At 36.4% G+C, this 26,201-nt stretch overlaps 1 protein-coding gene across 2 annotated transcripts; it reads left to right on the top strand.

The window, feature by feature from the left end:
• Window positions 1-63: 63 nt before the first annotated feature.
• On the top strand, window positions 64-22,869 carry LOC131063146 (OVARIAN TUMOR DOMAIN-containing deubiquitinating enzyme 6). Of its 2 annotated transcripts, XR_009111018.2 has the most exons (10): window positions 64-332; window positions 520-1,725; window positions 3,277-3,438; window positions 3,794-3,871; window positions 15,279-15,357; window positions 15,445-15,590; window positions 15,755-15,820; window positions 21,588-21,753; window positions 21,900-22,179; window positions 22,375-22,869. XR_009111018.2 is itself a non-coding variant. In XM_057996915.2 (9 exons), exons 2-9 carry the CDS (start codon window positions 1,006-1,008, stop codon window positions 22,118-22,120), a joined length of 1,638 nt encoding a protein of 545 aa, XP_057852898.2. In that variant the 5' UTR covers window positions 65-332; window positions 520-1,005; the 3' UTR covers window positions 22,121-22,350. The 2 variants fall into 2 exon arrangements, 1 of the variants encoding a protein (XP_057852898.2); XM_057996915.2 differs by lacking the exon at window positions 22,375-22,869 and having other exon boundaries at window positions 65-332; window positions 21,900-22,350.
• Window positions 22,870-26,201: the final 3,332 nt, after the last annotated feature.

The following is a 26,201-nucleotide window of genomic DNA, read 5'->3' as shown; positions in this document are numbered from 1 at the left end:
AAGAAAAAAAAAAGAATTTCTGGATGGATAGCAACATATACACACACATATACTTTTATTATGTATATATATACAACACATACACACAATTCTTTCATCTTTTCTATCTCTGTTTGGTTGGGCACTTCTCAAATTCCGCCATTTGACGTGTTATAATTTATTCGGTCGGTATGAAAGATTGTTCTTCTCAAATTCCAAAAACCCCTCATTTCGTTCTGTAAATTCTGCTAAATTCATATGTATACTCGGCAACTGGGACGTTGGCTTGATATTAGTAATAATAACGATAACAACGACATAATTCAGAGCACCTTGGCCATCTGGGTTTTTCTGTAAGCTTCTTGAAATGTCTTATTATTATTATGAATTTTGTTTTCTTTCTCTTGATAATGAGCACGAAGAGGAAAACCATGTCAGCCGAGGGTTTTGAATTATTTAATGTTATGTAGGGTTTGAGGTGCAGTATATAGGGTTTCACGGCATAGTGATATATTTCATTTTGTTTCTTTCCTTTTTCAGGTGGGTTTTACAGATTTCTGGAGAATTTGCTGACGGTTAAGCTGCATTGTGGAAGATTGAAAGAATAAAAAGGCGATTTCTGGTGTCTCTATGAGATTATTGGTAAGGAGGGGGATGCGGAGAAGTGGAGAGTCGGCTATTGCGCAAGAGAAGGGTTATAATAACAACAAATTCATAGGCCGCGGCATTGGCATCAATGCGCCTAAAGTGAGGACCAGGGATAAAAGATTTTTGTCTTTTATCTGATCAAGAAGAAGATCTAGGGTTTGGGGTTTGTGCTGTTACTGCGGTGGCTGAATTGCTGTGGCTGGTTCGGTTATTTTTAGATTCCCATTACAACTTTGTGAAGCTTGGCATAACCTTATTTGTCTTGATTATTTCTAGATTGCTACCTCGCTGTGCTGAGTTGGGTGGGGGTAGCCTGACAGAGCTCCGGGTTTTAAATTTACGCCACGCATTTTTAAATAGCCTCTTATTTGGGGGAAGATGACTCGAATTCTGGTGCAACGGGGCGGCGGCGGTTCTTCTTTATCCAATTCTTCTCAGAGCCGCTCGTCCTCTGCAGCAGCTTCTTCTTCATCTTCCGCGACGTCACTGCCTGTGCCCCCTGCGGAACTTTCAAATTTTCAGCCCTTGTTCGTCCCTGAAGATGAGCATCATAATTTCGAGGGCCTCGGTGATGGTTTAAGTTATCAAGATTGCACTGAAATCCCCTATACGTTGGAAGTCGACGAGGCTGCTAAAGAGCTTGCAGCTTGTGAAATCGGCTCTGCCGAAGAGAATTATGATGGGTCTCATGTTGGGGTTGATTTGTATGGAAATGCTAGCAGTATTGGGGTCTCTGGTTTGGAATTGGGGGAAATTGATGTTGGGGAGAAGACCATTGTAGAAGAAGATAATAGAGAGGTCCAATGTGAGAAGTCCAGCGGTGTTCAGGTTGTGAGTAGTTGTTCTTGCCCTCCTCCTCCACCAGTTCCTCCCCCAAAACCTGGGATTATTGGATTGGGCTCTAGACGGATTGTATCAAGCGGGTCGGCTGTACAGAGAAGTGGGTCTTCTAGAAGACAACAGTTTTCATGGAATGCTATGGCATCCCGGACTTCGCCAACAGGTTCACGACCATCCTCACCGAGGTCATATGGAGATGGAGAAGGATATAATAGTGCAGACGAACAGAGTACATGTTTTGGGTCCTATGATGATGCTGTAAGTTCTCATAGTTCATGTCTTGATTCTTGAATTTTCTGTAAAAGGGAATCTGCAACACCCTTGAAGATAGTTCATGTTCTGGGTCCTATGATGATGATGATGTAAGTCTCCTCGTAGTCTGTCTTGTTTGTTAATATTCTAGTAATGAAATCGTGCAAGATCCTGATTATATTCACTGTCATCAATTTTATTCAGTTTCACACCTTCAACATTCACGCTTTACCACCAATGCCCAGTTATGAATTCACGCTTTACCACCAATGCCCAGTTATGTAATGAACTTTCTTGGACTACCCTGGGTGACACTGTTTGCTTTTTATCATTTGTAGAGCTAGGGTTATCCGTCTTGCGTTTAGGTTTGATTATCAGCTCTTGAACTATAATGATGTTTTGCTTGTTTTTGTTAGGAGACAACAAGCCAGGCTATTGAAACATTTTTAGCTTGTTTGCCTGATATTATGTGGTTAAGTATGATATCATTTGGTCTCTTTGCATACACTTCTTGTAGACATTTCGTATCCCATTACAATTATGGTCATCTAGGTTTTGACATGTCTATAGGAATTACATGTCGAGGTCTAAAATTGATATAATTTTGTATAATAGATTGTATGGCATCCATTTATTATTTTTTTAAGAAATTGTTATTATTCCCTTAATCCGTTGTAGAACAACCTGATGTGATCAGGAGGATTAGAACATAGTACCATGGAAGCCTAGATACACAGCAATTTGAATTTTACAATTGAAGTTAATTTTATCAAGCTGTACTGCTGTTATACACTTGGCAGTTGTTAATTAGTTTTTCCCTTGGGTTTGAGTGTAGGCACATGGTTACACATTTGATTCATTTGGTAGGTTTTAGAGGTACCATGACTGCATTTAGGCACGTCTTTGTTCCCTCAAATTGATCTTTAGTGTCCAAAATAACAAATCGATCTTTAGTGTCCAAAATAATAGCTTTGTACTATTGCAGCAGTTTCTTGCTTTTATCTTGGCAGCATTTAAAATACTTGGATGAAATTTGAAGATCCTTAGAAGGATATTTCTGTCATCTCGTTCCTGTGCTCTTAGTCTTATTTTAAACACAATACAAAATGGAGGCTGCTTTGTGATTTTTTTTTTTTTTCTATTTCAGGGTTTGAGCAGGCACTTTTGCATTACCGTGACTCGTCACACTCCAAATTGAATGGCTTACTTTTGATATTTATATTTCTTGGTCAACCTACATTTAGAGGGGTTCAGTGTCTTTGATATTGTGTCAGTTTTGCATCATATAGCTTGGGTCTTTTGGATACTGTTATCCATGCTTACAGTTGGGTCATTATGATACAAGGCTTGCATATGTTTAGTAATTAATATTAATAATAAACAATATGCTATGTAATGTTATGGCAGGCTTGTTATAATTTCCATTGCTTGATTTGCCCCAAAGAATTGCCCCTAATTATTTTTTATCTTCTGTTAGACTCTATAGAAAATTCTCATTAAATTGTTGTATGTTCTAAAGATCATGGTATATGCCATTATTAACTCAAAATGTTGCAGGAAAGAGAACGGCAGTTTGAGAGTGATATTCGGCATGCACGAGGTTTTGAAGTTAGACGCATGGCTGCAGATGGCAATTGCCTTTTCCGTGCTGTTGCAGACCAGGTTTATGGTGATGCAGAGTTATACGATCATCCAAGACAGATGTGCATTGACTATATGGTAGGTTTTATTATTTCATGTTTGGGTGGCAAGTTCTGATTGATCAAATTTTATGGTTTGGTATCTATTTCTGATAATATCCATTAAAAAGCAAATGTGAAATGCCATCTTAAATGCTTCCACTATAATGAATTAAGAGGATTGGAAAATTTGAAACATATACAAAAATCATTTAATTGACAAGGGTACCATGGTTTGTTTTAGAGTGTACTTTCTTTTTTATGAGCTAAGATGATGTACTTTAATTTTGTGAACTTGAGTGTTGTATATAGGGGACAGTTTATGTTTAATTTTATTTTTGAAGTGAAAACTAAGACAGTTTAGAAAATTTTGATTTTGTTTGGTTTTTGTTCAGGAGAAAGAGAGAGATCATTTTTCTCCATTTGTCACGGAAGGCTTCACAGCTTATTGCAAAAGGAAAAGAAGAGACAAGGTACAGTCAATACTCCATTATAGTTTTGTTGATTGTGAATTCTTTTTTAAAGGAATCCTGGCCTATATAGATTTGTATGTTTATTTTATGATTTGCAGTTAAATTTTGCAATTATCTTCTGTGCATTCCCTCATATTAATCTTTCTTGTATGTATTTTGTATGAAAATCTTGTCATTAATCTTTATGTCTAGGACTTTCAGTTAGACTAATAAGTTCATTGGATTGCATCTTTAACTTGATGCAGTGTTATGATGTAACTTGATGCAGTCTTACAATGTACTGCATTTTGTAGTAACAGACAACTTAGGATAGGTCACACCTGGAAGCATCATAGACAAATTATGGCAATCAACATTTGAAGTCACATGGCATGTTCAAAAGGGATGAAAGATACATGAAGTTCAATAATGTAATAACTAATAAGTTAATGTGACTAATCTTCATTCAAGGTCATACCCTGTTCAGAAGGGATTGTAGATTTATAAAGTTTGGATTTCCAATATCTAATAAGTACATGCAACTAATAGCGAGTAGTAGCCAGGTCATATATTTATAAAGTGCAAATTTGCACTACTGGGATCTATTGTCAGTACTATTTAGTTCAACTATGCTCCACCAAGATGTATAGCCACATTTTAAGTTATAATTTTAAAATCCTGGAAAATGTCTAGGTCCGAGTTTGCTCAGAATTTGGAAAGTAGGAGGATCCAAGAACGTAGAAAGCAGGAATTATGTTGGTTCTGAGTGCCAAGTGCCAAGTTCTATGTGAATCAGATATTAGATGGGGTCACATACTCAGAAGTCTGCAAAGTTCTTTTTGGAGTGTGTTTCTACATAGAGTGAATAGAGGAATGCAGTTGCAATATACTGAAGGGTATAAGATTCAAGTGCTAGATGATGGATTGAGTATTGGCTAGGTCTTCTTGTAATTTGACAACATAAGAATTAATTTTTTATCTAGAAATCTGTCTGAAGTTGTGGAAGCTCTGAGATCTAAGTGAAAAGTACATGATTGTGATAGTTACTTGGGGATGCGGAAGGGACATGCTTCAGAGAATGATTGGACAATCTCACAGAATGTCCAAGTCAGCATTTTGTTGAACAACAGCACACAAGAAAACTACTAGTGGGGCTGAGGATATTTTGCTATATGCCAAGGAATTAGGCATGGTCTGTCAACCTTAAGCAGCTTACTTGATGAGTTGGACCAATAGATACAATCACACATGGAAGTGCATCTCCATGCAGGAAAATAAACAACAGGGGAGAAAGTTTCACAAGGTCCAATTATTACTTTTTTAAGAAAACTTTTATTTAGATACATAGATAAGTTACAGTAGGGGCATAAGATGCATCGAAAGATACAAAGTAATGCTGGACTTATACATGGGTGGGCAAAATAAGAAAAGGGCCCAAGAGTCATGTGAGGTGTTTGCTCGTTGACTTCTGAGATGTTGTATGCATGTAGAACAGTTGCCTAATTGGATTTCTTTGTTGGCTTTCTTGTCTATTAGATGATTCAGCTTTCTGGTAATGTGATGCCAGCTAATTTGATCAAAATTTTGGAGAACCGCAGAAATTTGAGAAAGCCTTTTTGTTAATGTGAGAGGCATTAGATTATCAGTTTGGAGTCTCTGAAACATTGAAAGTCTTGTGATTTTCCTTAACAGTGAAAGAGAGGTCGAAGTTACAGCCCATAAACTCAGCAGTACCATTAGAAGCTTGCCCTAAATTGATGCTGAAGTTCATGATCTTGAGATTGGAGTCGAGCCATATAAAAAAAGATGGATATCTGGAGCGGGGATCCGAAAGAGGATGTTGGATGGAGTGCTAAAGAAGCCATTGAGCTTCCAAGTTTTGACAAGGTTCAGCTCCACGCTAGAAACAACTGGACTTTCCTTGTGTCTGAAGTGGGCTATGGCATTCTCAGCCATCGCATGCCAAATTTTTAGAAGAAGAATGTGTCTTCAAAAATCTTTTATTACTGTTAAGCCAGATTATCCACATACCAAAAAAAGAGGTCTGTCTGTTAGTGCACTACTGTACCAGTCATTCCAATGTTGAGTGCATGTTTCCAAGTATAAATTGTTTTGAAATTGGACTTTAAAGCAGTGAGAGATGGAGGCCTAGACAGAAGCAGCTTCTTTGTCAAAAAGGAGATGAGATTCTTTGAAATGTTGGAGGCAAAAATGGAGACTTCTTGTGATTGAATTTTCTCTGGTGAGGATCTTATTTTATCTCACTAACCATTGGAACATTTTGATCGTAGGTGTTATGCTTTTTTTCTAAACTTTGTGCAAGTATCACACAACCGATTCACCAATGTGATGGTAGCGAATGCCAGTCCACATCGAGAAGTAGTTTGAGCCATTTACCCTGCCCTAGATTAAACTATTAGCAATGTTTTTGTTAGAGGTGAGAATGCCCATATATTGCTTAGTAAGCAAAACCATTGTTGTTGATGCCCATCCAAAAGACCAAGGATAGTGGACCACTTCAGTAGTTTCCATCCCATTCAATAAATTGGTCAAAAGAAGATCTCTAGGCATATGATTTTTAAGAGGGTTATTACCAAAATAGGGTCATCCCAACATTTGATGTTGCGGCTATTTCCAAGGTACCAAGAAGAATTATTTCTAATTATCTCTATTGATCTCACAATTAGGGAACAAATTTTGGAGGCCTAGTGATTTTGAGAAGAGAGCAAATCACAACCTTGCTGGCATTCTCAATGCTTTTGACCAAGAATTTATTTCCAAAGAGACATGGGAGGTTAAATGGTCTAAGACAAGTTCAGCCCCTAGAGTGGAGCTCATGATGGAAGCAAATCTGATGTTCAAACTATCATACTGCTTTTCTTTAGCGACTTTCAACCATCTAACTAGATGAAACTTCTTTTGTTGAGATTGTTTTGCCCCTTGCTAGAGCTTGAAGAATACAGGCGGAAGCATGATGGATGATTAATTAATTATATTGAGAGGCATAACCTATAGCGGTAGCAACGGTTGTAGTGTAATGGTGTGATTGTGAACATTAATATTTCAAATATATATTAAAAATGTTTATTACAAGGTTACATTTAAGTAAATAATGTTTTACTACATTGTACAAAACAAAAACAAAACAAAAGAATTATAAAAATAATCAATGTTAGCTTTTTCAAAAACAGAATCGAAAGTTAGATATACATGTAAAATATATACAGCCTTTTTCAAAATAAAAGCAAAACAAATGTCTGTAACAATTTGAATACAAATTAGAATTAATATTTATATAAAAAAAATACTTGTTTAACTACCCCTATAATTGTGGTTAGGAAGGCTGATCTTCCTTCGAATCCTAGGGATGGTGTTGTTTGGTATGCCCTTGAGGAATGATGGGTGAAAATTAATTTGATGGAGCCTCTAAAGAAAACTCGAGGATGAGTGGGGCAAGGTGCATTGTCAGGGATTGGTTGGGTAGAACGATAGTAGAAAAATTGGTGAATCTAGGGGTGACAACGACAATGAAGCAAAGATTGGGATGGTGCTGATTGGGTTGGAATGTGGTTGGGATCTCAAATGCCCCAATATTCATCTAGAAGGTGACCCATTGATTGTAATTAATGCCATTTGTCAAATGTTTACACCAAAGTGGAAACTGCAAAAATGGAGGGATTGGTTAATAATGATTGGGAGGGATTAGAGCCCCCTGCAGTGATTGAAGTTAAAGTTCGCTTGTGTGGTTTTGGCAGAGGTTATCCTTAATTTGGATGGATATGTACCTCTCTAGATTGGGAATTCTTTCTAATTGCAGTCCAGTGGACTTGCGGCTTTCCATTGAGTGCGAAGGACAATCAATGTAAATTTTGTATGATTTCAAGTTATGCGAGATCAAGGGTGACGACAATGTTTTGTGGATATTAGTACTAAAATGACCAGAAGACGAGGAGAAAGACTTTGGAAAAGCTTTCCTTATATGATATCTCGTGGGTCGTAATCGCCATGATTCTCAAGCACATGGGGTGATCATTATTATGTGTGCCTCCAACTTGTTATGGGGCGCGCCTATATTCTGTCTTTTCACAGTGTAGTTGTCATCTCTCTAGGGTATTTGGTGCTTGGTGTCGTTTGAGAAGAATACCTCTATTCGATTGCTTTGCAAAAAATGAAAGAAGGTTTTCCTTGGTGTTGTGTCAGAGAGAAAGGGTTGAAAGTTGTGCTAAGGTCTAAGCATGACCTAGTATCTCGTGTGGTTAGGATGGTTTTAGGGGATGAATTTTTTAGAATGGATCATTGGCATAGGGTAGACATGGACATCCCCTTGCTGTTTTTGGCCACCCTTCTCAATGCTTGAGAGACCTTAGAGATGGCAAATGCTATTTACCAAGGTGTGATGAAAAAGAGATCTGTGGGTGGCATTCACGATGTTTTGGATGGTGTGGTTATGGGTGTCGGTGTCCCTCTTCCAAGAGACTATCATGTGTTTGAAGGCAGGGTAGGGAAGTGGTAAAGCACTTGTTCATCATCTCAGTGTGCCAAGAATCTCTCCCTCGTAGGAGACTAACGGTGGAGTGAAGGATCTCCTTTCTAAAGCAGCTGCTGGACCTTAAACCAGAGGAGGAGGATGGGTGGTTTTAGAACTACCTCTTGGGGGAAGGGTTGATGGAGGTTGGTGTGGCGATGGGCAATGCTGCGTCTGGAGATGTGGATTCAGACTTTGTGGAGGTGAGCACTATGGAGGGTGCAGAGGAGTCGAAACTTCATAAAGATTGTGGGCCTTCTGCTTGGTGAAGGTGAAATTCATCATCAAATCTGAATGGATGGTTTGTTTTCATTCTTATAGTTATTAATAAACTAAGTTGAGGGGTTGGTTGATAATGAGCGGGGCAGGGTGCATTGTCTAGTTGGGTTTGTGGTCCTTCTCTGCTGTATTTAGATGTGTAGATCTTCTGTGTGGGTGGGATGGCAGATAGTGTTTTGGGTAGTAAATAGCATGGATGGTTGGGATTGTGGTGGTTTTCTGATGCAGTTTGTTGGTAGGAGATTGATATGCTAATATGGACACACTATACATGTAATCTTTTTTGAATATTAATGTAATAGGTGCAGCACCTTAGCTGTTTTGACTGATAAAAAAAAAGTTCTTTAAGTAAACATTTAAGTAACAATTATTTTCATTTAACTATAAACTAAGTTACTGGTTTGTGTTCAGGTTTGATGGCTTGGTTTGGGGGTTTTGTCAAATTTTTTTTGGGGGTTGGGTTCATCAATGCAAAAACATATAAAAATCAGTAATACACACACACATACATATATATATATACACATACATATATATATATGTGTGTGTGTGTGTGTGTGTGTGTATCTATGTACATAGCAAAATACACCATTAATATATATCAGTGTTCCACGGGGACGCGTCCCCCCCCCTTTGGGCCACGTCTCCCCGTAAGAAACGTCTCGAGGATAGGGGACGGGGATGCGACATCCCTCGCCGTCCCGCCACCGCCACCCAAGCGCCGCCGAGACGCCGAGACGTCTCCATGTCCTTCGAGAGATTTGTAGATGTCTCTCAAGGGATGGGGAGACGCCCAGACGTCTCCTGTCGCCCCCACGTATATGCAATGTTTAAAATTAATTTTTTTAAAAAAAGTGACTCTAATAGGACGTGGGCCAATAGAAAAATAACACTCGACGCCTTTAGAAAATAATAAAAGTATTTTTGGCCTCGCGGGGCGTGTTGATTTTGTAACTAGGTTAGGAAAATAAATAGGATTCGGATTGCATTAAGGCATCATCCGAATCCTTATAGGGCAGGGCCCTATCTATTGTATTTATATGTAATGTGTAAAACCATTAAGGGCTGGACCTAACATGTAAAGGGGTGCATCTCTAGGTCCAACGTGTGGACCTATCTCCAGCACACACATTTTGTGGCGTATAGTCTTATATATTGATCATTTATGATGGGCTGGGCCCAAATGATTGTATTATTAAAAGGACGCATTCCTTCTCCAAACGTGTGGTCCTATATCTTATTTTAGCACATCTCTATGTAGCGTGGGCTCTTGTAACATGGAAACTATATTGTTTAGGTCCCATGCTTATGGTGGCGTGTGGAACTAATAATATAGTGTTGGCCCCAAGGATGGATTGGGCCGACCCAAGATAGGGCTCACCTCTTGTATATATGCACAAGCATATCACTAGTCGAGAATGCAATCAAGCAATCCGAATATTAGACAATCAATGTGAAGACCCTGTGCTCTACAATAAAAGGTCAATGCGAATTCTGATCAAGGAATCAGCGAATTACTTCTGCCATCAGCATTTGCCATACATGCGATCTTGGACAGTGAATACAATGAAGAGGATAGCGAGTTCCTCTTGAAGGTCTACAAACATCATTAGGTCTGCAATCTTCAGTGAAGAACTACGAAGAGCTGGAAGCTGTATGCTGATGATATTCTTATATAAGAAAGAGATAAGTCTGCTATCTTCTGCTGTTACATTGTGCCCTAGCTGGGTTACGACTGTAACTCTAATTCTGCCCTAGGTTGACAGTTATATCAGATAAGTAATCTGATCTTTATTGCCATTGTATTCTACAATTAATAAAAGGATCTAGATCTGATTTGTTGTTGGGTTTTTCCTCCAAGAGGGAGGTTTTCCCAGGGTAGTCTTGTGTTGTGTCATCCTCTATTTGTATGCTTTACTGTGCAACTTTAGTTTTCTGTTTATTGTGGATAATCTGATCATGAAAACTAACAGGGCGCTGCCCCTCGACCCCGCCCTGTATCGCAAGGGGCGCTTCCCCTTGATCCTGCAAGGGGCGATGCCCCTTGACCCCAACTTGGGGGTGCTGCCCCCAAACCTCTATTGAAAAATATAGGGGGAAACCGCACCGATAGAATTAGGGAAAATCTAACCTCTGAGTTTGATTAGGCTCCATACAACAACACAACTTAGAAATCTTGGTAATTGGTATTTAGATTTAATATTTCAAATTTCCTATAGTCTCATTTGAAAATGTAATTCTTATACTGTAATACTGTCATACATCTTTTCAAAACTATTTTTTCAAGTACTATATGTGTATGTATAACTATATCAGCACCACCACCCCGCCACCCCCCGCCGCCGTCCCCAAACTTAGGCCCTTGGTCCCCCTGTCTCGGAAACGCGTCCCCCCATCCCCAATGCCCGTGGAACACTGATATATATATATATATATATATATATATATATATATATATATATTTTAAACTTTAAACTTAAAAATTAATAACTTCAAGTGTCAACAATCAGCCATCATTGATCAAATATCATATGGGTCATCAAAAAAATCATCATTATTCATATTAGATGATCTATGCTGTGTTAAATTAGAAGAACCACAAATAGTGCTATTGGCACTAGCACAACCACTACAACTAGCATTGCCACTAGCTTCTCATATTCATTAGATAGCTTATAGTCATCATTAACATCAAGTGCAACAAAGTGGGAAGTGGAAGCATTCAAGTCAATACGCTTTGGTTTGTTATCCCACTTCCTTGTTCGCCCTTCTTTGTAGCCACTTTATTTGTGTGTAAGGAGCTGCAAGTTTGAATGCACATACACCAAGTCCAATGTCATTTTTGAGTTTGGTCTATTGTGTTTTATTGAGTGGATGAAGGAATATGTGCTTCAATTCCTCTCGGATGCACATGTACTAGCAATCTATTTAAGACAAAATTAGAGACTTAAAAGCAAACTTGTGATAAAACTTTGATTGCAAGATCTAGGTGCTTGTATGTTTTGCCATGGAAATACCACCAACTACGAGCATTGACCATATACTTGTCTCAAAAGAGATCAAGACCACAGTCATTGGAACATGCAAAATCCATGAACTCAACCCTCCCTGCATCTTGCACGTCATTGTCAATGAAGAATCTACGAAGTGCTCCCTTGTATGCTTGAGCAACTTCAAGATCTTTATATGGTGCAACTCTTGTTATCATAGAAAGGATATTTGGGACTTAATGCTAAAAGAAGAAGATGCAATAGAGTGGCCATTTTGTTCCATCTTTCTACAATGATTTTGTGCAGTTTTTTGAAGAAATTTTCTTTAGCACTCGCTCTTTTGCATGATTCTATTTAGCATGATCCTCATTTTCTAGATCTATCTCTTTGGGATGACTACTTATTAGTCATTTAATTTTATCATTGAGATCTTAACAACACTATTAGACATTTATATCCTCTTTGATGACGATTCACATGGAATTGCATTTCCTTGATTTCTAATGAGGGCAAATTTTGGCAATATTCTTTCTCTATCTCTACATACTCTTATAATGATAAACTTACAATCATTCTCGAGTCCACTGATTCAACTTTGTCATCATTGACACCTTTTGTAGGTCTACATGATTCTTATTGGTTTATATTTCATGCTTATGTTGAGAGCCATTCCTATTTGGTTATCGTATCCATATATTATACTTGATTTGATTGATTAGCACTTGTCATAGTTCATCATTGACTTGGAGAAATTTGACCACTGCCATTTTTGTTATCTATTCTATTTCTATTTCCACATGTTTTTGAGATGTTATTTTCTTCAGTTAGGCCTAGGAAACTTAATAAGAGCTTGACATCTCTTAGTATCGATATAGAGATATGTGAGTAGATTCTAGAGACCATTCTCATTCCTCTAATCCACCTAAAGGGGGAATTCAACAAGTTTGCATCTTAGCTTTTTTTTTGCTTCCTTAAGGAAGGTGGATATTCAATGTACAAGGATCTACTACAACACTCACCATGTGACTATTTGAATGCAAATTCTCTTTTAGTTGTGTAGGCATACATGTGCCTTATTTTACAGGGTTTTTAGGAGGGCATTCCATTTTCTCTCGCTTTTGGTAGGCAAAGGAGGGAGTTTTACTTTCTTTTATAGGGGTCTTTCTCTTTTTCTCTTCTTTTGGAAGAGGATATTTTCTACATGAGTATCTAACATGTATACACCTTATGGTGGGTGATGGTGCATTATTTCATTTCTTGTGTTTAGTTGTCTACTTTATTGCATATTATGCGTCTAGGATAAGCTTACCTAGGTATGTTAAGTAAAAAAATTCAATTATGATAACTTATTTGCGGTCACAAAATGCTACCATTGCTTAATCAATCTTTGATTGATGACAGTTTGGTGCTGCCTTTGTCTTGGTTGAGTTAATGACTCTTTTGATTATTGTAATTCTTTTCACGTGCTTTATATTTGGATAGTTATTATATCTGTTTGCATCTCGTAGATCTTGGATCTTGTGCTCATTGGTTTACATTCTTGGCAAATCATATAAACATTGCCCTTTTGCTTTTAGCTAGTGTGATTTGTTTCTGTCACCTAGATCTTGGATCTTGTGCTTGTTGGTTTGCATTCTTGACAAATTGTACAAACATAATGCGTTGGCACCTTTGCCAAATGACATTTGAAGCGATAAATACTTCCATAGCTATGAAAGCCTCAAAAATTGTATGATTTTGTTATAGGGACAATTGTGTCATATATGCATGTAAAGCCAGTTTTTGAGGCACAATGACCAAAAACCTGCAAAATGAAGGCAAAAACAACCACTAGGGTTAGGGTTAGAGCATAGTACATACTGAAAATTTAAATAAAATTCTTAACCCTAAAAAATTTAGTGTTTAGGATTAGGTTTAGCATAATCTAGAAATTGAAAAATTCACTAACTATAATTGAAAACCATAAAAAATAAAAAATATTGTAATCCTCACCCTGAAAAGCTTGATTGATTGGATTTGATACGTGTGATATTGCTTCATTAAACTTTAAATCATCAACTGAATCTACTCCCAAAAAACAAAATTTGGATGCAAAAGTGAACCTTAGGAATGAAAAAGAACAGAATTTACAATGCATTCTGGGGCACGATTTTATTTTTATCAAACTCACAATTAAATTACAATTCCTGAAAATTTGCAATTCACTTATTTTTTGGACAGTGTGTGGATTTGTTTGATAAAAATCCATGCTGCAGGTCACCAAGTCGCACTTTATTTGCTCTTTCTGCTATATTTGATTATATAGTTTGGAGCAATTTTCCTTATAGCTTCGTTAATTTTGTCTATGCCTTTGGCCATAAGTAACACTTCGATTGTTTGGTGTTGTACCGTTGTCTTTATCATTTGGGAAATATGGATAAAAACATTGCATCTTTGGAAATACAATTTTTTTTTCTGGCCTGAAACAATTCATATTGGACAGTGAACAACATTTCCAAGTTATCAGTGAGCACATGCTATTAATACTCTGACTCAGACTGGGCAAAAAAGTGCAGTAAAATCTTAGATTGAGTTTGCAAATTAAGATGTCGTAAATGTTAACATGTATTTCATTAAATGGATTGATTCTTTTGCATTTTCAGAAAAGATTGTTGTCGATCATGAAATAAATGAAAACTGGGAAGGAGCTTCAAAGCATTTGAACTTTGTCAAATCAAAGTTGCAAATTGAAAATGTCTCAAATTAATATTTATGGAATAGCAGTTGCAAGGTAACATTCAAATTCACATCCACATACATGATGCAATGCTCAAATGAAGAGTTAGTGCTTAAAGATGGGTTAAATTTTATATTTGACCCTACCTATCAAGTTGATTTTTCATGATATTTATCCATTCAACATTGCCTTTCAAATGTTAGGGTCATCGATATTAAAGGAAACATCATAGACAAGATATATAACTATAATCCTCTAGAAATTCAATGGTATGCCCAAAGGTTTTCCTTTAATGTGATATACATATTGCTATGAACCATCAAATATGCCCCCTTATTATTATTTTTTTTGATCGATTAAATTCACCCCGTTATTATTACTATCTTAAAGGATCAAAGAAAAATATTTGATACAAATATTTAGTGTATGCACAAGTTGAAAAAACTATTAACGATCTTACATAATTTTTATATTTTGTCTGCTGTAAACACAGTGGCAGATGCATCTATTCAAAAGTAGAAAAGTTAAATGAAAATGGTTAGTGTTTTAAGCATGTAGATTTAACTTATGAATTTATGCCAATTCAAACTGGTAAAATTTATTGCAGTCCACTTGTCTCAGGATTCTGCAAGTCTGATTGACTCACATAGTCTCAATACTATGAGTAAGAGTGCCTACTGTTTAGCATGCATCCACTGCAGGATGGATAAATTGTTTTTTTTTGGAAATGTTTGATTTGTAAGTTGATTGTGTACATATTTGCAAGTGGTGTATTTTCTTTGGTCTACATTCATTTATCTTTCATTCTCTTGATATTTGAAGGGATGTCCTATATTTTGTTGATACAGGAAGGCTTTGTGAATTGCAACATTTCTTCATGCATATAAATGACCGTTGATGTAATGATTGATAAAACAGGTCTATGGAAACAATATGGAAATCCAGGCAATGTCAGAAATGTACAATCGCCCTATTCATATTTATATATACAGTATAGGTATGAGATGTTTGAGCTGTACGTGACAATGTTAGATTATCTTCCCTTACCATGGTTCTAACAGTTTTAAACTTTAATGTTTAGCAGAGCCTATCAATATATTTCATGGGTCTTACAATACAGATTCACCTCCTATTCGCCTTAGTTATCACCGTGGTAATCACTACAATTCTCTTGTTGATCCACATCGATTAGCAATTGGTGCAGGCCTTGGGTTTAGCAGCCTTCAAGGGGTGTGTGCTTTCTTCTTGGCTTATGTTATTTTTGAACTTCAATTCAGGGAAACTGGTTATTTTATTTCATTGCAATTAAAGATGCCTCATGCTCTATTAATTTATCTGATGTCTTTTCCACTCATATAAACATGTTGGTGTATGTTTTCCTATTAACTCTTCAGGCAAATATAGATAAGGATCAGGTGAAGGCTGCTTTAAAAGCGCAACAGGACCAACAAATCGAGAATGTAAGTTTTCTGACAATCAATAGTGAACTTGTGAGGCACATTTAATAAATTGAACATCAACTAAGCATAAATGATTAAATCATGGATGCAGAACCTAGTTACCTTTAATTTTTCTTGGATGCAGAACATAGTTATACCTTTCATTTTTTTTGGATGCAGAACCTAGTTTTGGTTAGGAAATTCTGGATATTCTAGTTAAGTTATTGTACACATTGTTGTGGTATATAGATCTGCTAAAATAATATATTCTTAGAGAGTTCAATCTTTTGCGAAGTAAGTTATGCGAAATAATCATTTAGAGAAGAAATTGGATCTATATGTAGGGCTATGTTTTTTGATTCACTATCATGATAAATGAAAAGATCTAAAATTTGAGCTTTTTATATGAATAACTCACATAGTTTTTATTTTATTTAATTAATTCTAATAAAATAGATTTAAATTTTTACTTACATAGATTGATGAAAGGAAAAATACAGTTAAATTTCATGCCAATTCAACTTTCAAACTCAACAAAAGTAATCTTTTTTTTAAAACTAATATTAATAGGAGTAATTTCACTCACTCAAAATGCTAGTCTACAAACATGCTCAATTGTTCTTGATCTTCACTTTGGTATTTCATCTATTTATTTCTCATTTGTTTCCCATTTATCTATAATTTTCCTTATTGCTTTCATTTGATTATTAATTTTTGTTTTAAATCGCTGTTTTTAAATTTTAAAATAATTTTCAAGACAAATAGAAAAGAAGATAATTAATTAAATATTATTTATTTATTTCTTTTGTTTTAGTATTTAATTTCATAATATTATTTAGGATAATGTTAAAATAAAAATAATTTAAAAAATATTCTTTAGGATAATGTGTAAAATAAAAATATTAATTTTAAATCAAGATATTTTTTAAAACACTAGTAGAGGAATAAAGAGTACTCTTTTTTAATGTCTCCCATATGAGAATAAATCTAAATGAACAAAATCAAAATTGATATTAAATGCTACCCACTTAGTAATCCATCTAAAATTAATATTAGTTTGTCAAAAATCTTTATTTTAATTTTGTTTTGTTTTGTTTTATATTTTTATTTTAAATGATTAAGATAATCTTTAGATATTATCAATTTATTTTAATAGTTAATTATATTTTATTACTATTTGTTATTTTTAAATAATTTGTTGTTTTGTAGTCATTAATTTGTTATTAATAGTTTTTGATTGGTAATAGATAATTATTTTATTGATAGAAATTATAGAAGGTACATCAAAATAGTTAAACGAGCCTGCCATGAAAAATCCAACCATTCACTCATGAGCCCTAATACATCCAATTACATGAACTAGACAATATTTACAGCACCCCAACAACCTAGTATACACCATATACAAAATTTGGCCATAGCCATGGAAATCTAAATACAAATACTAAAGACAAAATTCAGTCCGTTTTATGAATACAAAGCAAAATTTAAACAAAATTTAACCAGAAGTTGGCTCGCTTCTTCTTTCTTCCTGGCTTCAGAGGCCCGTTCACCCAGTGATCCTCCAAGGAGAATTGCAAATGTTTCTTCTTGGTCCACTCCACACTACCTGAGCCCTCGTTCCTTTCCACCTCTTTTTCCTTCAGAAATTTGAACGTGTCCTATCAAATTTGAGCCTCGGCTTGCCTCTCATTCTTGTTGGAGGTGGCACTCCACTTGATGAATGGATGCATGGGAGGTTCCAAGTTCCCAATTTGCACCCACTCCCCATTATTTGCAGAAATCTGATCCCAGGTATTGACATTGCCAACAAACCGTGCATCCCATACAACCACCCCTCGACACAATTCTGCAACACCCAACAAACATCCTCTTCGTTGCCCAATTCAAGTCACCATGCCATGACCATGGACACAATGTCTGCGTTGGTTTGATAACGGTGTGCAACGCTCATAAACTCTTCTCCTAGGAGGATATCCATAATCTGAAAGAAAATGGGCTCTTCATAGTTAAAAATACTATGCATCCGCTTCTCTGACACTTCCCATGAAAACCAGCTGTTGCTTGGTGAGGTCACCAGTGAAAAGTTCGCCTCCATACTGCAAACACCACGACCACCTGTCTCCCTCCTGTTACCAAACTCACTCCAAGTTTTTCTACAAGATGAATGGAATGCCACCATGGCCATAAATAACGGCGTTTGACACTTCACATTAAATCCAACACTTACCATAATTACCATCAAAATTTGGTGGCGTACAATCTCTTTTTCTCATCGGCCATCCCATCTCACCATTAATTAATCATTAGGGCTAATGCCTCAGAGATCTTTCCATATCCCCCCCATTTGATCTGCATTTAAATCCACTGCCACAATGGACATCTTGTTCACCACATTGTTTCCCCCTCTCAAGGTGTGAGTAACAAGAATTTTTTGAATTAATTTAATGTATTTATTTATTTTCCATGAAATTGATTCACCTTTGATAATGGCATTGACTACTATTTGAGAGTCGCCTTCGAGATGGAGATTGGAAACTGCTAATTGATCTGCCATTTTGACCGCTAACAGAGTAGCATGAGCTTCGGCTTCATTGTTTGTACCTCCGCCAACCTCGTAGCACCTATTGGTAAAATATTTCCATTCCAGTCCCTTGCCACATATCCTGCCCCCGAGGGACCCTTACTTTCGCAGCCCCATCAAAATTCACCTTGATCCACCCCTCCCTGGGCCTTTTCCATTCAACCTCCATTTGCCCTCTTCAAAACCTGATTAACCCGGAGATTATTTATTATTATTACCATTATATATTATCTTCAATTATTATTTGCATCTAGTTAATTAAGTAATAAATAATTTTATAATCTAGTTAATTAAGTAATAAATAATTTTATAATTATCTTCTATTTTATAATTATAATTATCTTCAATTATTATAATTATTCATAATTTAATAATTTCAATAGAAATGAATCATGACAACCATGTTGTTTAAGGCAATTCTTGGCGGCAGCCATTTGATGTCCTCACTAGTCCACCAATTGAACCAAGTTGAGTGTATATAAACTATGCAATATTGTAGAAGGGTCACCAATTTTTCCTCTAAAATAGAGCTTGAATGTGCACACTTTTCAACTAGGAGAGATTAATGGGCATGCTGAGATTTAAACATTTAGCATCCATATTTCAATATGGGACTATACAGGCCTGTGTGGGTAAATCCCAAATCCATACCAACATTCTATTTGATTTAATTATAAGGGGACATTACAAGTAAATAGTCTATATGCATCATCCAGATCCATGTATGTAAATCTCATGTATGCTAATTTGTTTTTTTTTAAAAGAAAATCTGATATCACTTTTTACCAGTTTACACAATAGCAGGAAAAAAAGTCCAAGAAGAGGTTTAAGTAGAACTGAGACCTTTTAATACAGTCAACATTGTTGTGCACAAATGTTTTCTCTGATTTGGTTTCAAGAGGATGCTACAAGCAGAGAACTCATGCATCATGAAGCCTACGAAGTAAAGAGTGCAACTATGTAGGGTCTTTTGTTGGGGGGTGTAGTGTCATGAGACCTGACCTTTACAAACACACGGATGGGCGCAAATTTTGCACAAATGTTTTATCTGATTTGGTTCCAAGAGGACGCTACAAGCAGAGAACTCATGCATCATGAAGCCTATGAAGTAAAGAGTGCAATTATGTAGGGTCTTTTGTTGGGGGTTGAGACCTGACCTTTAGAAACACACGTACTTCAACGACAGAAGGTTCAAATATGCAGGGGCTAGCTTGAGATACGCACCTTTTTTTTGGCTATGACTCGCTTGCTAATGTCATTCCTGGCAAATTTTCTTACTTGTATGCATACATGCCATGTGGGTTTTTACTTTGATTTGTACCTGATCATCGTATTCTTAGCAAATATTGTTAACATGGTTGTGACACTAGGAAGCATTTACCAAGACACTAGCCTTGATTCAGTCTTGTCTGGTCTGCATAGTTAAGTCACTGACTTGGTCGAGTCTTCCTCTTAGTATTTGTATCTCCAAAAATGTGCAGTATAAAAATTCATGAAATTCAGTTCTTTTTATTGTGAAAACAGAACTGCTGAGCTTCGTTGTTGAGCCTCAAATAAAAAATTGACTTGTAAGTCCAGGTGTCATTACTATGTTTTCTATAATTTATTGGTTTGGTATCGCATGATTTCTGTGAGTGTTGTTTTCTGTGGTAAGATTGTATTAGAGAACACAATGGAAGAAACATTATTCTTTCTTTAACTAAGAAAATTAAGGAGTTGATTCACTTAAAGAAATGAGAGGTCAATAAAAACTAGTGTTCCACGGAAACATGCGCCCCCCACCCCCCCCCCCCCCCCCCCCGCCACTTAGGTCACATTTTTGAGACTGGGAGATGGGGACATGGCGTCTCCCGCCACCACCACCGGTGCTTCTCCAAGAATGCTTGGGAGACGCCCAAAAGTCTCTTGAGGGGCGGGGAGATGTCCCGAAAACTCCCGTTGCCCAACGTAGAAGGCATTTCAATTTTTAATTTTTTTTAAATATGAGCCATTTTTGGGGGTAGGGGGTGACCCTAATTTGACGTGGGCCCCACCCCTTACCCCAATGCAACACAAAACCACCAAATTTAGTGATTTCATTCACATTTCTAAGTCTGATTTTTTTTTTCCAGCAAGCTGAAGAGGAGAAAAAACTTGGAGAAGTCTGATTGAAGGAGTTTTGACATTTTGGCATTTTGTCTTTTGTAATGCTATTGCTATTTGCTACTCATTGTAATGATGCATCATGTAATCATCTTTATAGACTTTGTGATATCAGATATTCATATTTTTGATATAATAGAAATCTCCAATTTGACAATTTTATTTGTCAAATTTCATTTAGCAATTTAGCATTCAAGGAATCTTCGTACTTAGATTTAGTATTTATAATTTTGCTATTTAGTATTTTATAATTTTACTAGTTTCCTACAGTTTCATTTGAAATGTAATTCTTATACTGTTGTACATCTTTTCACAACTAGTTTTTCAAGTACTATAAGTATACGTATAACTATATCAGCACCACCACCCTGCCACTGTCCCCAAACTTAGGCCCTTTGTATCCCCGTCCCCAACAGCCGTGGAACACTGATAAATACAATTAACAGCTGCCTTTTGCTTTCTCAGCAAGATAATGTGTGTTGTTGGTGTATTTGTTAATGGATTCAAGACGTGGATATGACAAATCTGATTATATATTGATAATATTATTTCTACAATAAGAGAGTGTTTCCACAATCCATGATAGTGATCGAGTGCTTATAGATTCAACTGTGTAGTCGTTTCTAGCATCCTTCAACTTTCCATATCACTCTCTGTTATCCGTCATTACAGAATCTGGTTTGATGCTAAAAACTACTGAAGAGTTAAACCCAGAAGCACTCTCAATCATTACACCTACAAATTTGGGAAGGATGAAGTTCAAGCTCATATTGTTGCAGGCTTTCTATGGATAGAACGCTCTGGAAAACTTAGGAATACTTCTTTTGTCAAAGACCACCACAGTATATGCATTAATGCTCTATATATTGGAAATAGTAGTTTCCTGTTTGTCATGATGAATATGGAGTATACTGAATAAGTTGGGAGTTTCAGTTTATTCTGCATACATTACTTACATGTGATGGTGACATTCTTAATCAGCAGCAAACTTCCTTATGCCCTGATATTCATGATTTGGAGGCACTATATTGACCTTATAACATCTATGTTTTTTAATGGCAGGCTCTTTTAGCTGAGGGTCGCTTCTACTCTGATTTGGAGCTAACAGAGAAGGAAATTGAACGCACGGTTATGGAGGCTTCACGGGCTGAATATCTTCGCACCCTCCAACAACATGGTGGTAAAGAGTCCTCCACTTCTGGAGCTGAACCATCATCTTCTAGTGCAAGTGAGTCTTATTCCTTGAATGCCAAGCTTTTTTTTGTGGTTACATTCCACTAATTATTTTCTAGGTTTGTTTTGGACAAAGAAATTCTCAATGAATTAGTTTATTAGTGCTTTGGTTTTCAGTTTTTCCTCTTTTTATTGCCTCAGGAACATCCACAAATGACCATAGGGTTCATCTTGGAGATTTTCAAATAGTTCCAGACCGTGTAGTCACAAGTAGTGTGCAGACTGTTCTATCTATGGGTTTCAGTTATGCAAAAGTGATGGAAGCATATAACATTTTTCGTGATGATATTGATTCTATGGTCTTTTATCTTATAGAGACCACGTCAGGCAATCCTAGGATGAAAGGAAAAGCTGCAGAGTAAAGTTAGTGCATGGCCTTATGATGCCAGAGCTTAAATCTGGGCATTAGAATTCTTTCAAGGTTCTTCATTTAGTCACTGACCACTATTTTAAATCTTTAACTTAGCAGTTGAGCAGAATTTAAAATTCAATGAAAAAGATATGGGGAATCTCATTCCCTAGAATGTTTTAAAATAATTGTACACAAGTATTTGAGTATATAATAAGGAAATATGCAAGTTTCTCTTTCTTACTTTCTTTTTTGTTGGATTAACAGTGCACGTTTCGAAGATGATTTTCATGGAAATGCCCATTGCTTAAATGGTTCACTGTTATTATTTTGCCCAAATTCTGTCTTGCACCATATAACATTGGCCTGAATACCTTTAGCATGCCTGTCAGTCAAAACATATGGTTCAGCCACATTAATGTGTTGAGGAGGCATTGTAAGAACAGCAAGTTCTGGTTAGTTACAGTGTTTTTGACCCTCTGTATTCTAGGCAGCTTTCTGCTTCACTAATTGGCATTGCTACGAAGGACAGGCAAAAGACTCACAGACACTGCTTCTAACTCAAAATCTCTTTTGTCATCTAATCAGGCAAATTGATTCCTCAACAAATGAGGCTTTAAATGTTCTTCTTTCATATTTATAACTACTCAGATGTAAAAAAGTGCACTTCAGACTGAATGTAATATTTTTAAGGTGGTTTTTTGGTTTGCAAATTGAATGTACATCCTCAAATTCAATACACAATTTAAGAGATTTTCAATCTATTCTCTTTACTTCAGTTCACTTGCAGTACGTAGCCATACGTACACAATGCATTGTGACATTCCTAGTAGCAAATAGCTGTAGGGTACCCCATATTTAAGGTTTACTAAAAGCATAATCTTATTCTTAGTACCTTTGAAGGTTATGCTATCAGTCACAATTAAACAAAATTTTGCTGTACACGAGCAGCTGTATATTTGTTGAGGATAACAACTTCATAATTATAGGAGCCAGGTACCCGCCTGTTTAAGCTTTAATCTTGGGTATTGCAGTGGTGGCTTTCCCTAGTATTGCTAAGATGAAATTTGATATAAGAACCTTTGAAGTCATAAACGGTCATGTGTGTTGGAAATGAAGTATGGTTGTCACCTGCCTTGTAAGTACCAAGTATGTGTTGTGTTAGTTATAATTTTCTAATCTTGGTTAATTAGAGGGTAATTTATTTCTGCTGGTGTCAAGTGGGTGAGGTGTTCCTGACTCTTCGGAGACGTCCTGACTATCGACAATTTGATTGTGGAGAAGTTCGGTTTAAGAGGTGTTTAAAAAGTGAGAAGTCAGTTCTCGTTTATGACTTAAAGGATTGATATAAAATGTTAGGGAAACAAGATATGATATAATAGCGTGAAAGCACGCAAATTTTTTAGGAAAAACTGATCTTAAATATTAAAGGGGGATATTAATGGAGGAATATGAGCTATGAAAGTTCAAAAATTGTTTAGAAAGAGAAAGCATATGAGCAATTAGCTAATGGCAGGGCTGTATCCCTTCATTGGTTACTAATGAAATGAACAATCAGCTAACGGCATCAATCACTCTTGAGGAATTGGAAATACTGATTTTCTAAATGAAGAAAATTAAAGCTCCTGATCTAGATGGATTCCTAATTGAGTTTTTTCAAGAATGTTGGATATTTTGAGGAACAATTTTTTGTGTGGTTCGTAAATCTCAATTTTTTTAACAATTTCTGGTACTTTTTGCATCCAAATTTTTTGATGGAATGCTGCAGTTCCTTCCGGTTAAAAATAGATTTCTGGTACTTCTTGCACCCAAATTTTTTTTAGACAATTTGATTAACTTTCCCCACAAAAAATTGGGTAAGGAATTTTGAGTCTCATGTGTGGAGCCTTACTAGATGGGATTGGGTTTGTGGGCCTAAGCAATATGGAGGTCTTGCTCTTAGGCTTTTTGAGTTTAATAGTCAAGCCTTGGCTGCAAACTTATTTGGAAATGGTGGCAACAGCAGAATCAGCCATGGGCATAACTTTTTTCATCAGAAATATTTATGTGGGGTTGCTATTGAGGAGGTTCCCAGAAAGAATTTAGTTGGCAAATGATCGATGATTTAGAACATTATTAAAGGAGCATCTCTTGTGAAGAGGGGTTTTTTGGGATTATCAAGTTTGGATGTAATGCTCTTTTTTGGTCACACTCGTGGGATCTTAATCCCCGAGTTCTTACTATCATTTTTTTGGCCTTAAAGATTTTTGGAAGACGGTTGGTCTAAAGTTTCTGATTTCAAGACATCTCGATTGTGGGCAAAATCCAATCTTTCGAGCCATTGGCAAGTAGGGGATGACTTGAACGATCAAGATGCTCTCAATTATATTTTGAAAAATCATTTATGTTGTTCCTTAGAGAAGGATGGAACCCTAGTTTGGGGTTTTAATCTAAATGGAGTTTGTAGACACCTAAAAATGTCTCATCAATCATGTGCTAATTCGTCTATTTGATTCCGAGGAAAAATTTAAGAACCCCCCCCTTGGACAAGGTGTAAGAACATGGCGAAAGTTGTATAATTCCGAAGAAAATTTTAATTTTATTGGCGAATTTTTGCGGTTTACGGAGAAAAATAATAATCTCCATTGGCGAATTAGCCATGATCGTTCAAAGTTTGTGAAAAATCTTGGCGAATTGTACTGTTTTTAAAACCCAAAAAATAATTGCATGGGCGAATGGTAATGTTTTTAAAACTATAAAAATATTTGCATTGGCAATTTCGACCTATTTTCAAACCATAAAAATAAAATATTGGCAATTTCAAGCTATTTTCAAACCATAAAAAAAAATATTGGCGATTTCAAGATATTAACTTTGAGTAATTAAAACATGTGGCACACAGTCGTCAACTCTCTGACTGGAAGATTGCCCATTAGAAAATCTCGCGACCTAGCGACAAGCCCTTACGACTCTCTATCTCCAACTCGCAAGTTGAAAATGCTAAGCCTTCTTAACCTCGAGATCTAGCGATTGAGGGAAATTGAACTGACACTCGCCAATTCTCGACCACAAATGTTAAATCCTCGTCATCGCAGCGACTTGGAGATAGTGGTAACTTTAACCCTTGTCGCATACTCGCCAACATAAAATTGTTTATCTCTTAACCGCTAGCATTTCACTTGCAAGCTCGCGGCTTGATCAGGTCTTTAGACATTTAACTTCACTCGCAAGCTCGTGGCTTGATCAAGTCTTCAGACATTTAACTTCGCGAGTTGACGATAACCATTAAACCTAACTACAAACTGTCAAGTTGCTAGCTCGTGACTTAAAAATGCTAACATTAAACAAACATGAGAGCTAGCGACAACTGTATGAAATGATTTACTCGCTAACTCTCGTGGCTATAATGTATGACATCAGACCAACTCGAGACCTCGCGATCAAAGCAATTTCACTAACAATCTCCAGCTTAGTAATATAAAACGCTAACACCCAAAAAGCTAGAGACCTCGCGACGTAAACCCAAACCAACTTGTCGCCAACTCACGGCTTGATCATGTCTTTAGACATTTTACCTCGCAAGCTGGCGATAACCATAAAACTTAACCACAAACTATCTGGTTGCTAGTTCGCAACCTAAAATTTTTAAGGCTTGGATGCTGACTCGTTCTTGAAGGACTAGTTTGAAGGTTTCTCTTGAGTCGAGGTTGATTAGACAAGCGAGGACGACAATTTCAGAGACAAAAAAGGATTTGAGAGCTTCTGAGTTAGAGATGGGAGATCACGGTTGCTTGTTGTCAGGGATTTTGAAGCAAAATTTGTCCAATCAAGGAGGAATAAAATCATAACAAAATTGTTCACAATAGATGAGCCTTAGTAGGATGTAGTGGATTTCTAGAGTCTACAGTTATGTCGAAAAACACCAAAAAGATGATTTTTCACATGAATGAGCATCACCAAATGAAGTGTGAAAATGTTATAAATACAATGGAGTGGTGACTTAATTGGTAGAAGAGAAACTTAGAAAAGAAACCTTTCTCATTTTCTGAGAGTGGTTTTTTCCTCAGAAAGGAAGATGATGTTTGAGCAGGATCGTGCATGGAGTAGTTGTGTGC

The sequence above is a fragment of the Cryptomeria japonica genome, chromosome 11 (assembly GCF_030272615.1).
Source record: "Cryptomeria japonica chromosome 11, Sugi_1.0, whole genome shotgun sequence".
Classification (NCBI taxonomy): domain Eukaryota; kingdom Viridiplantae; phylum Streptophyta; class Pinopsida; order Cupressales; family Cupressaceae; genus Cryptomeria; species Cryptomeria japonica.
This window is presented reverse-complemented; position numbering and strand designations above follow the sequence as displayed.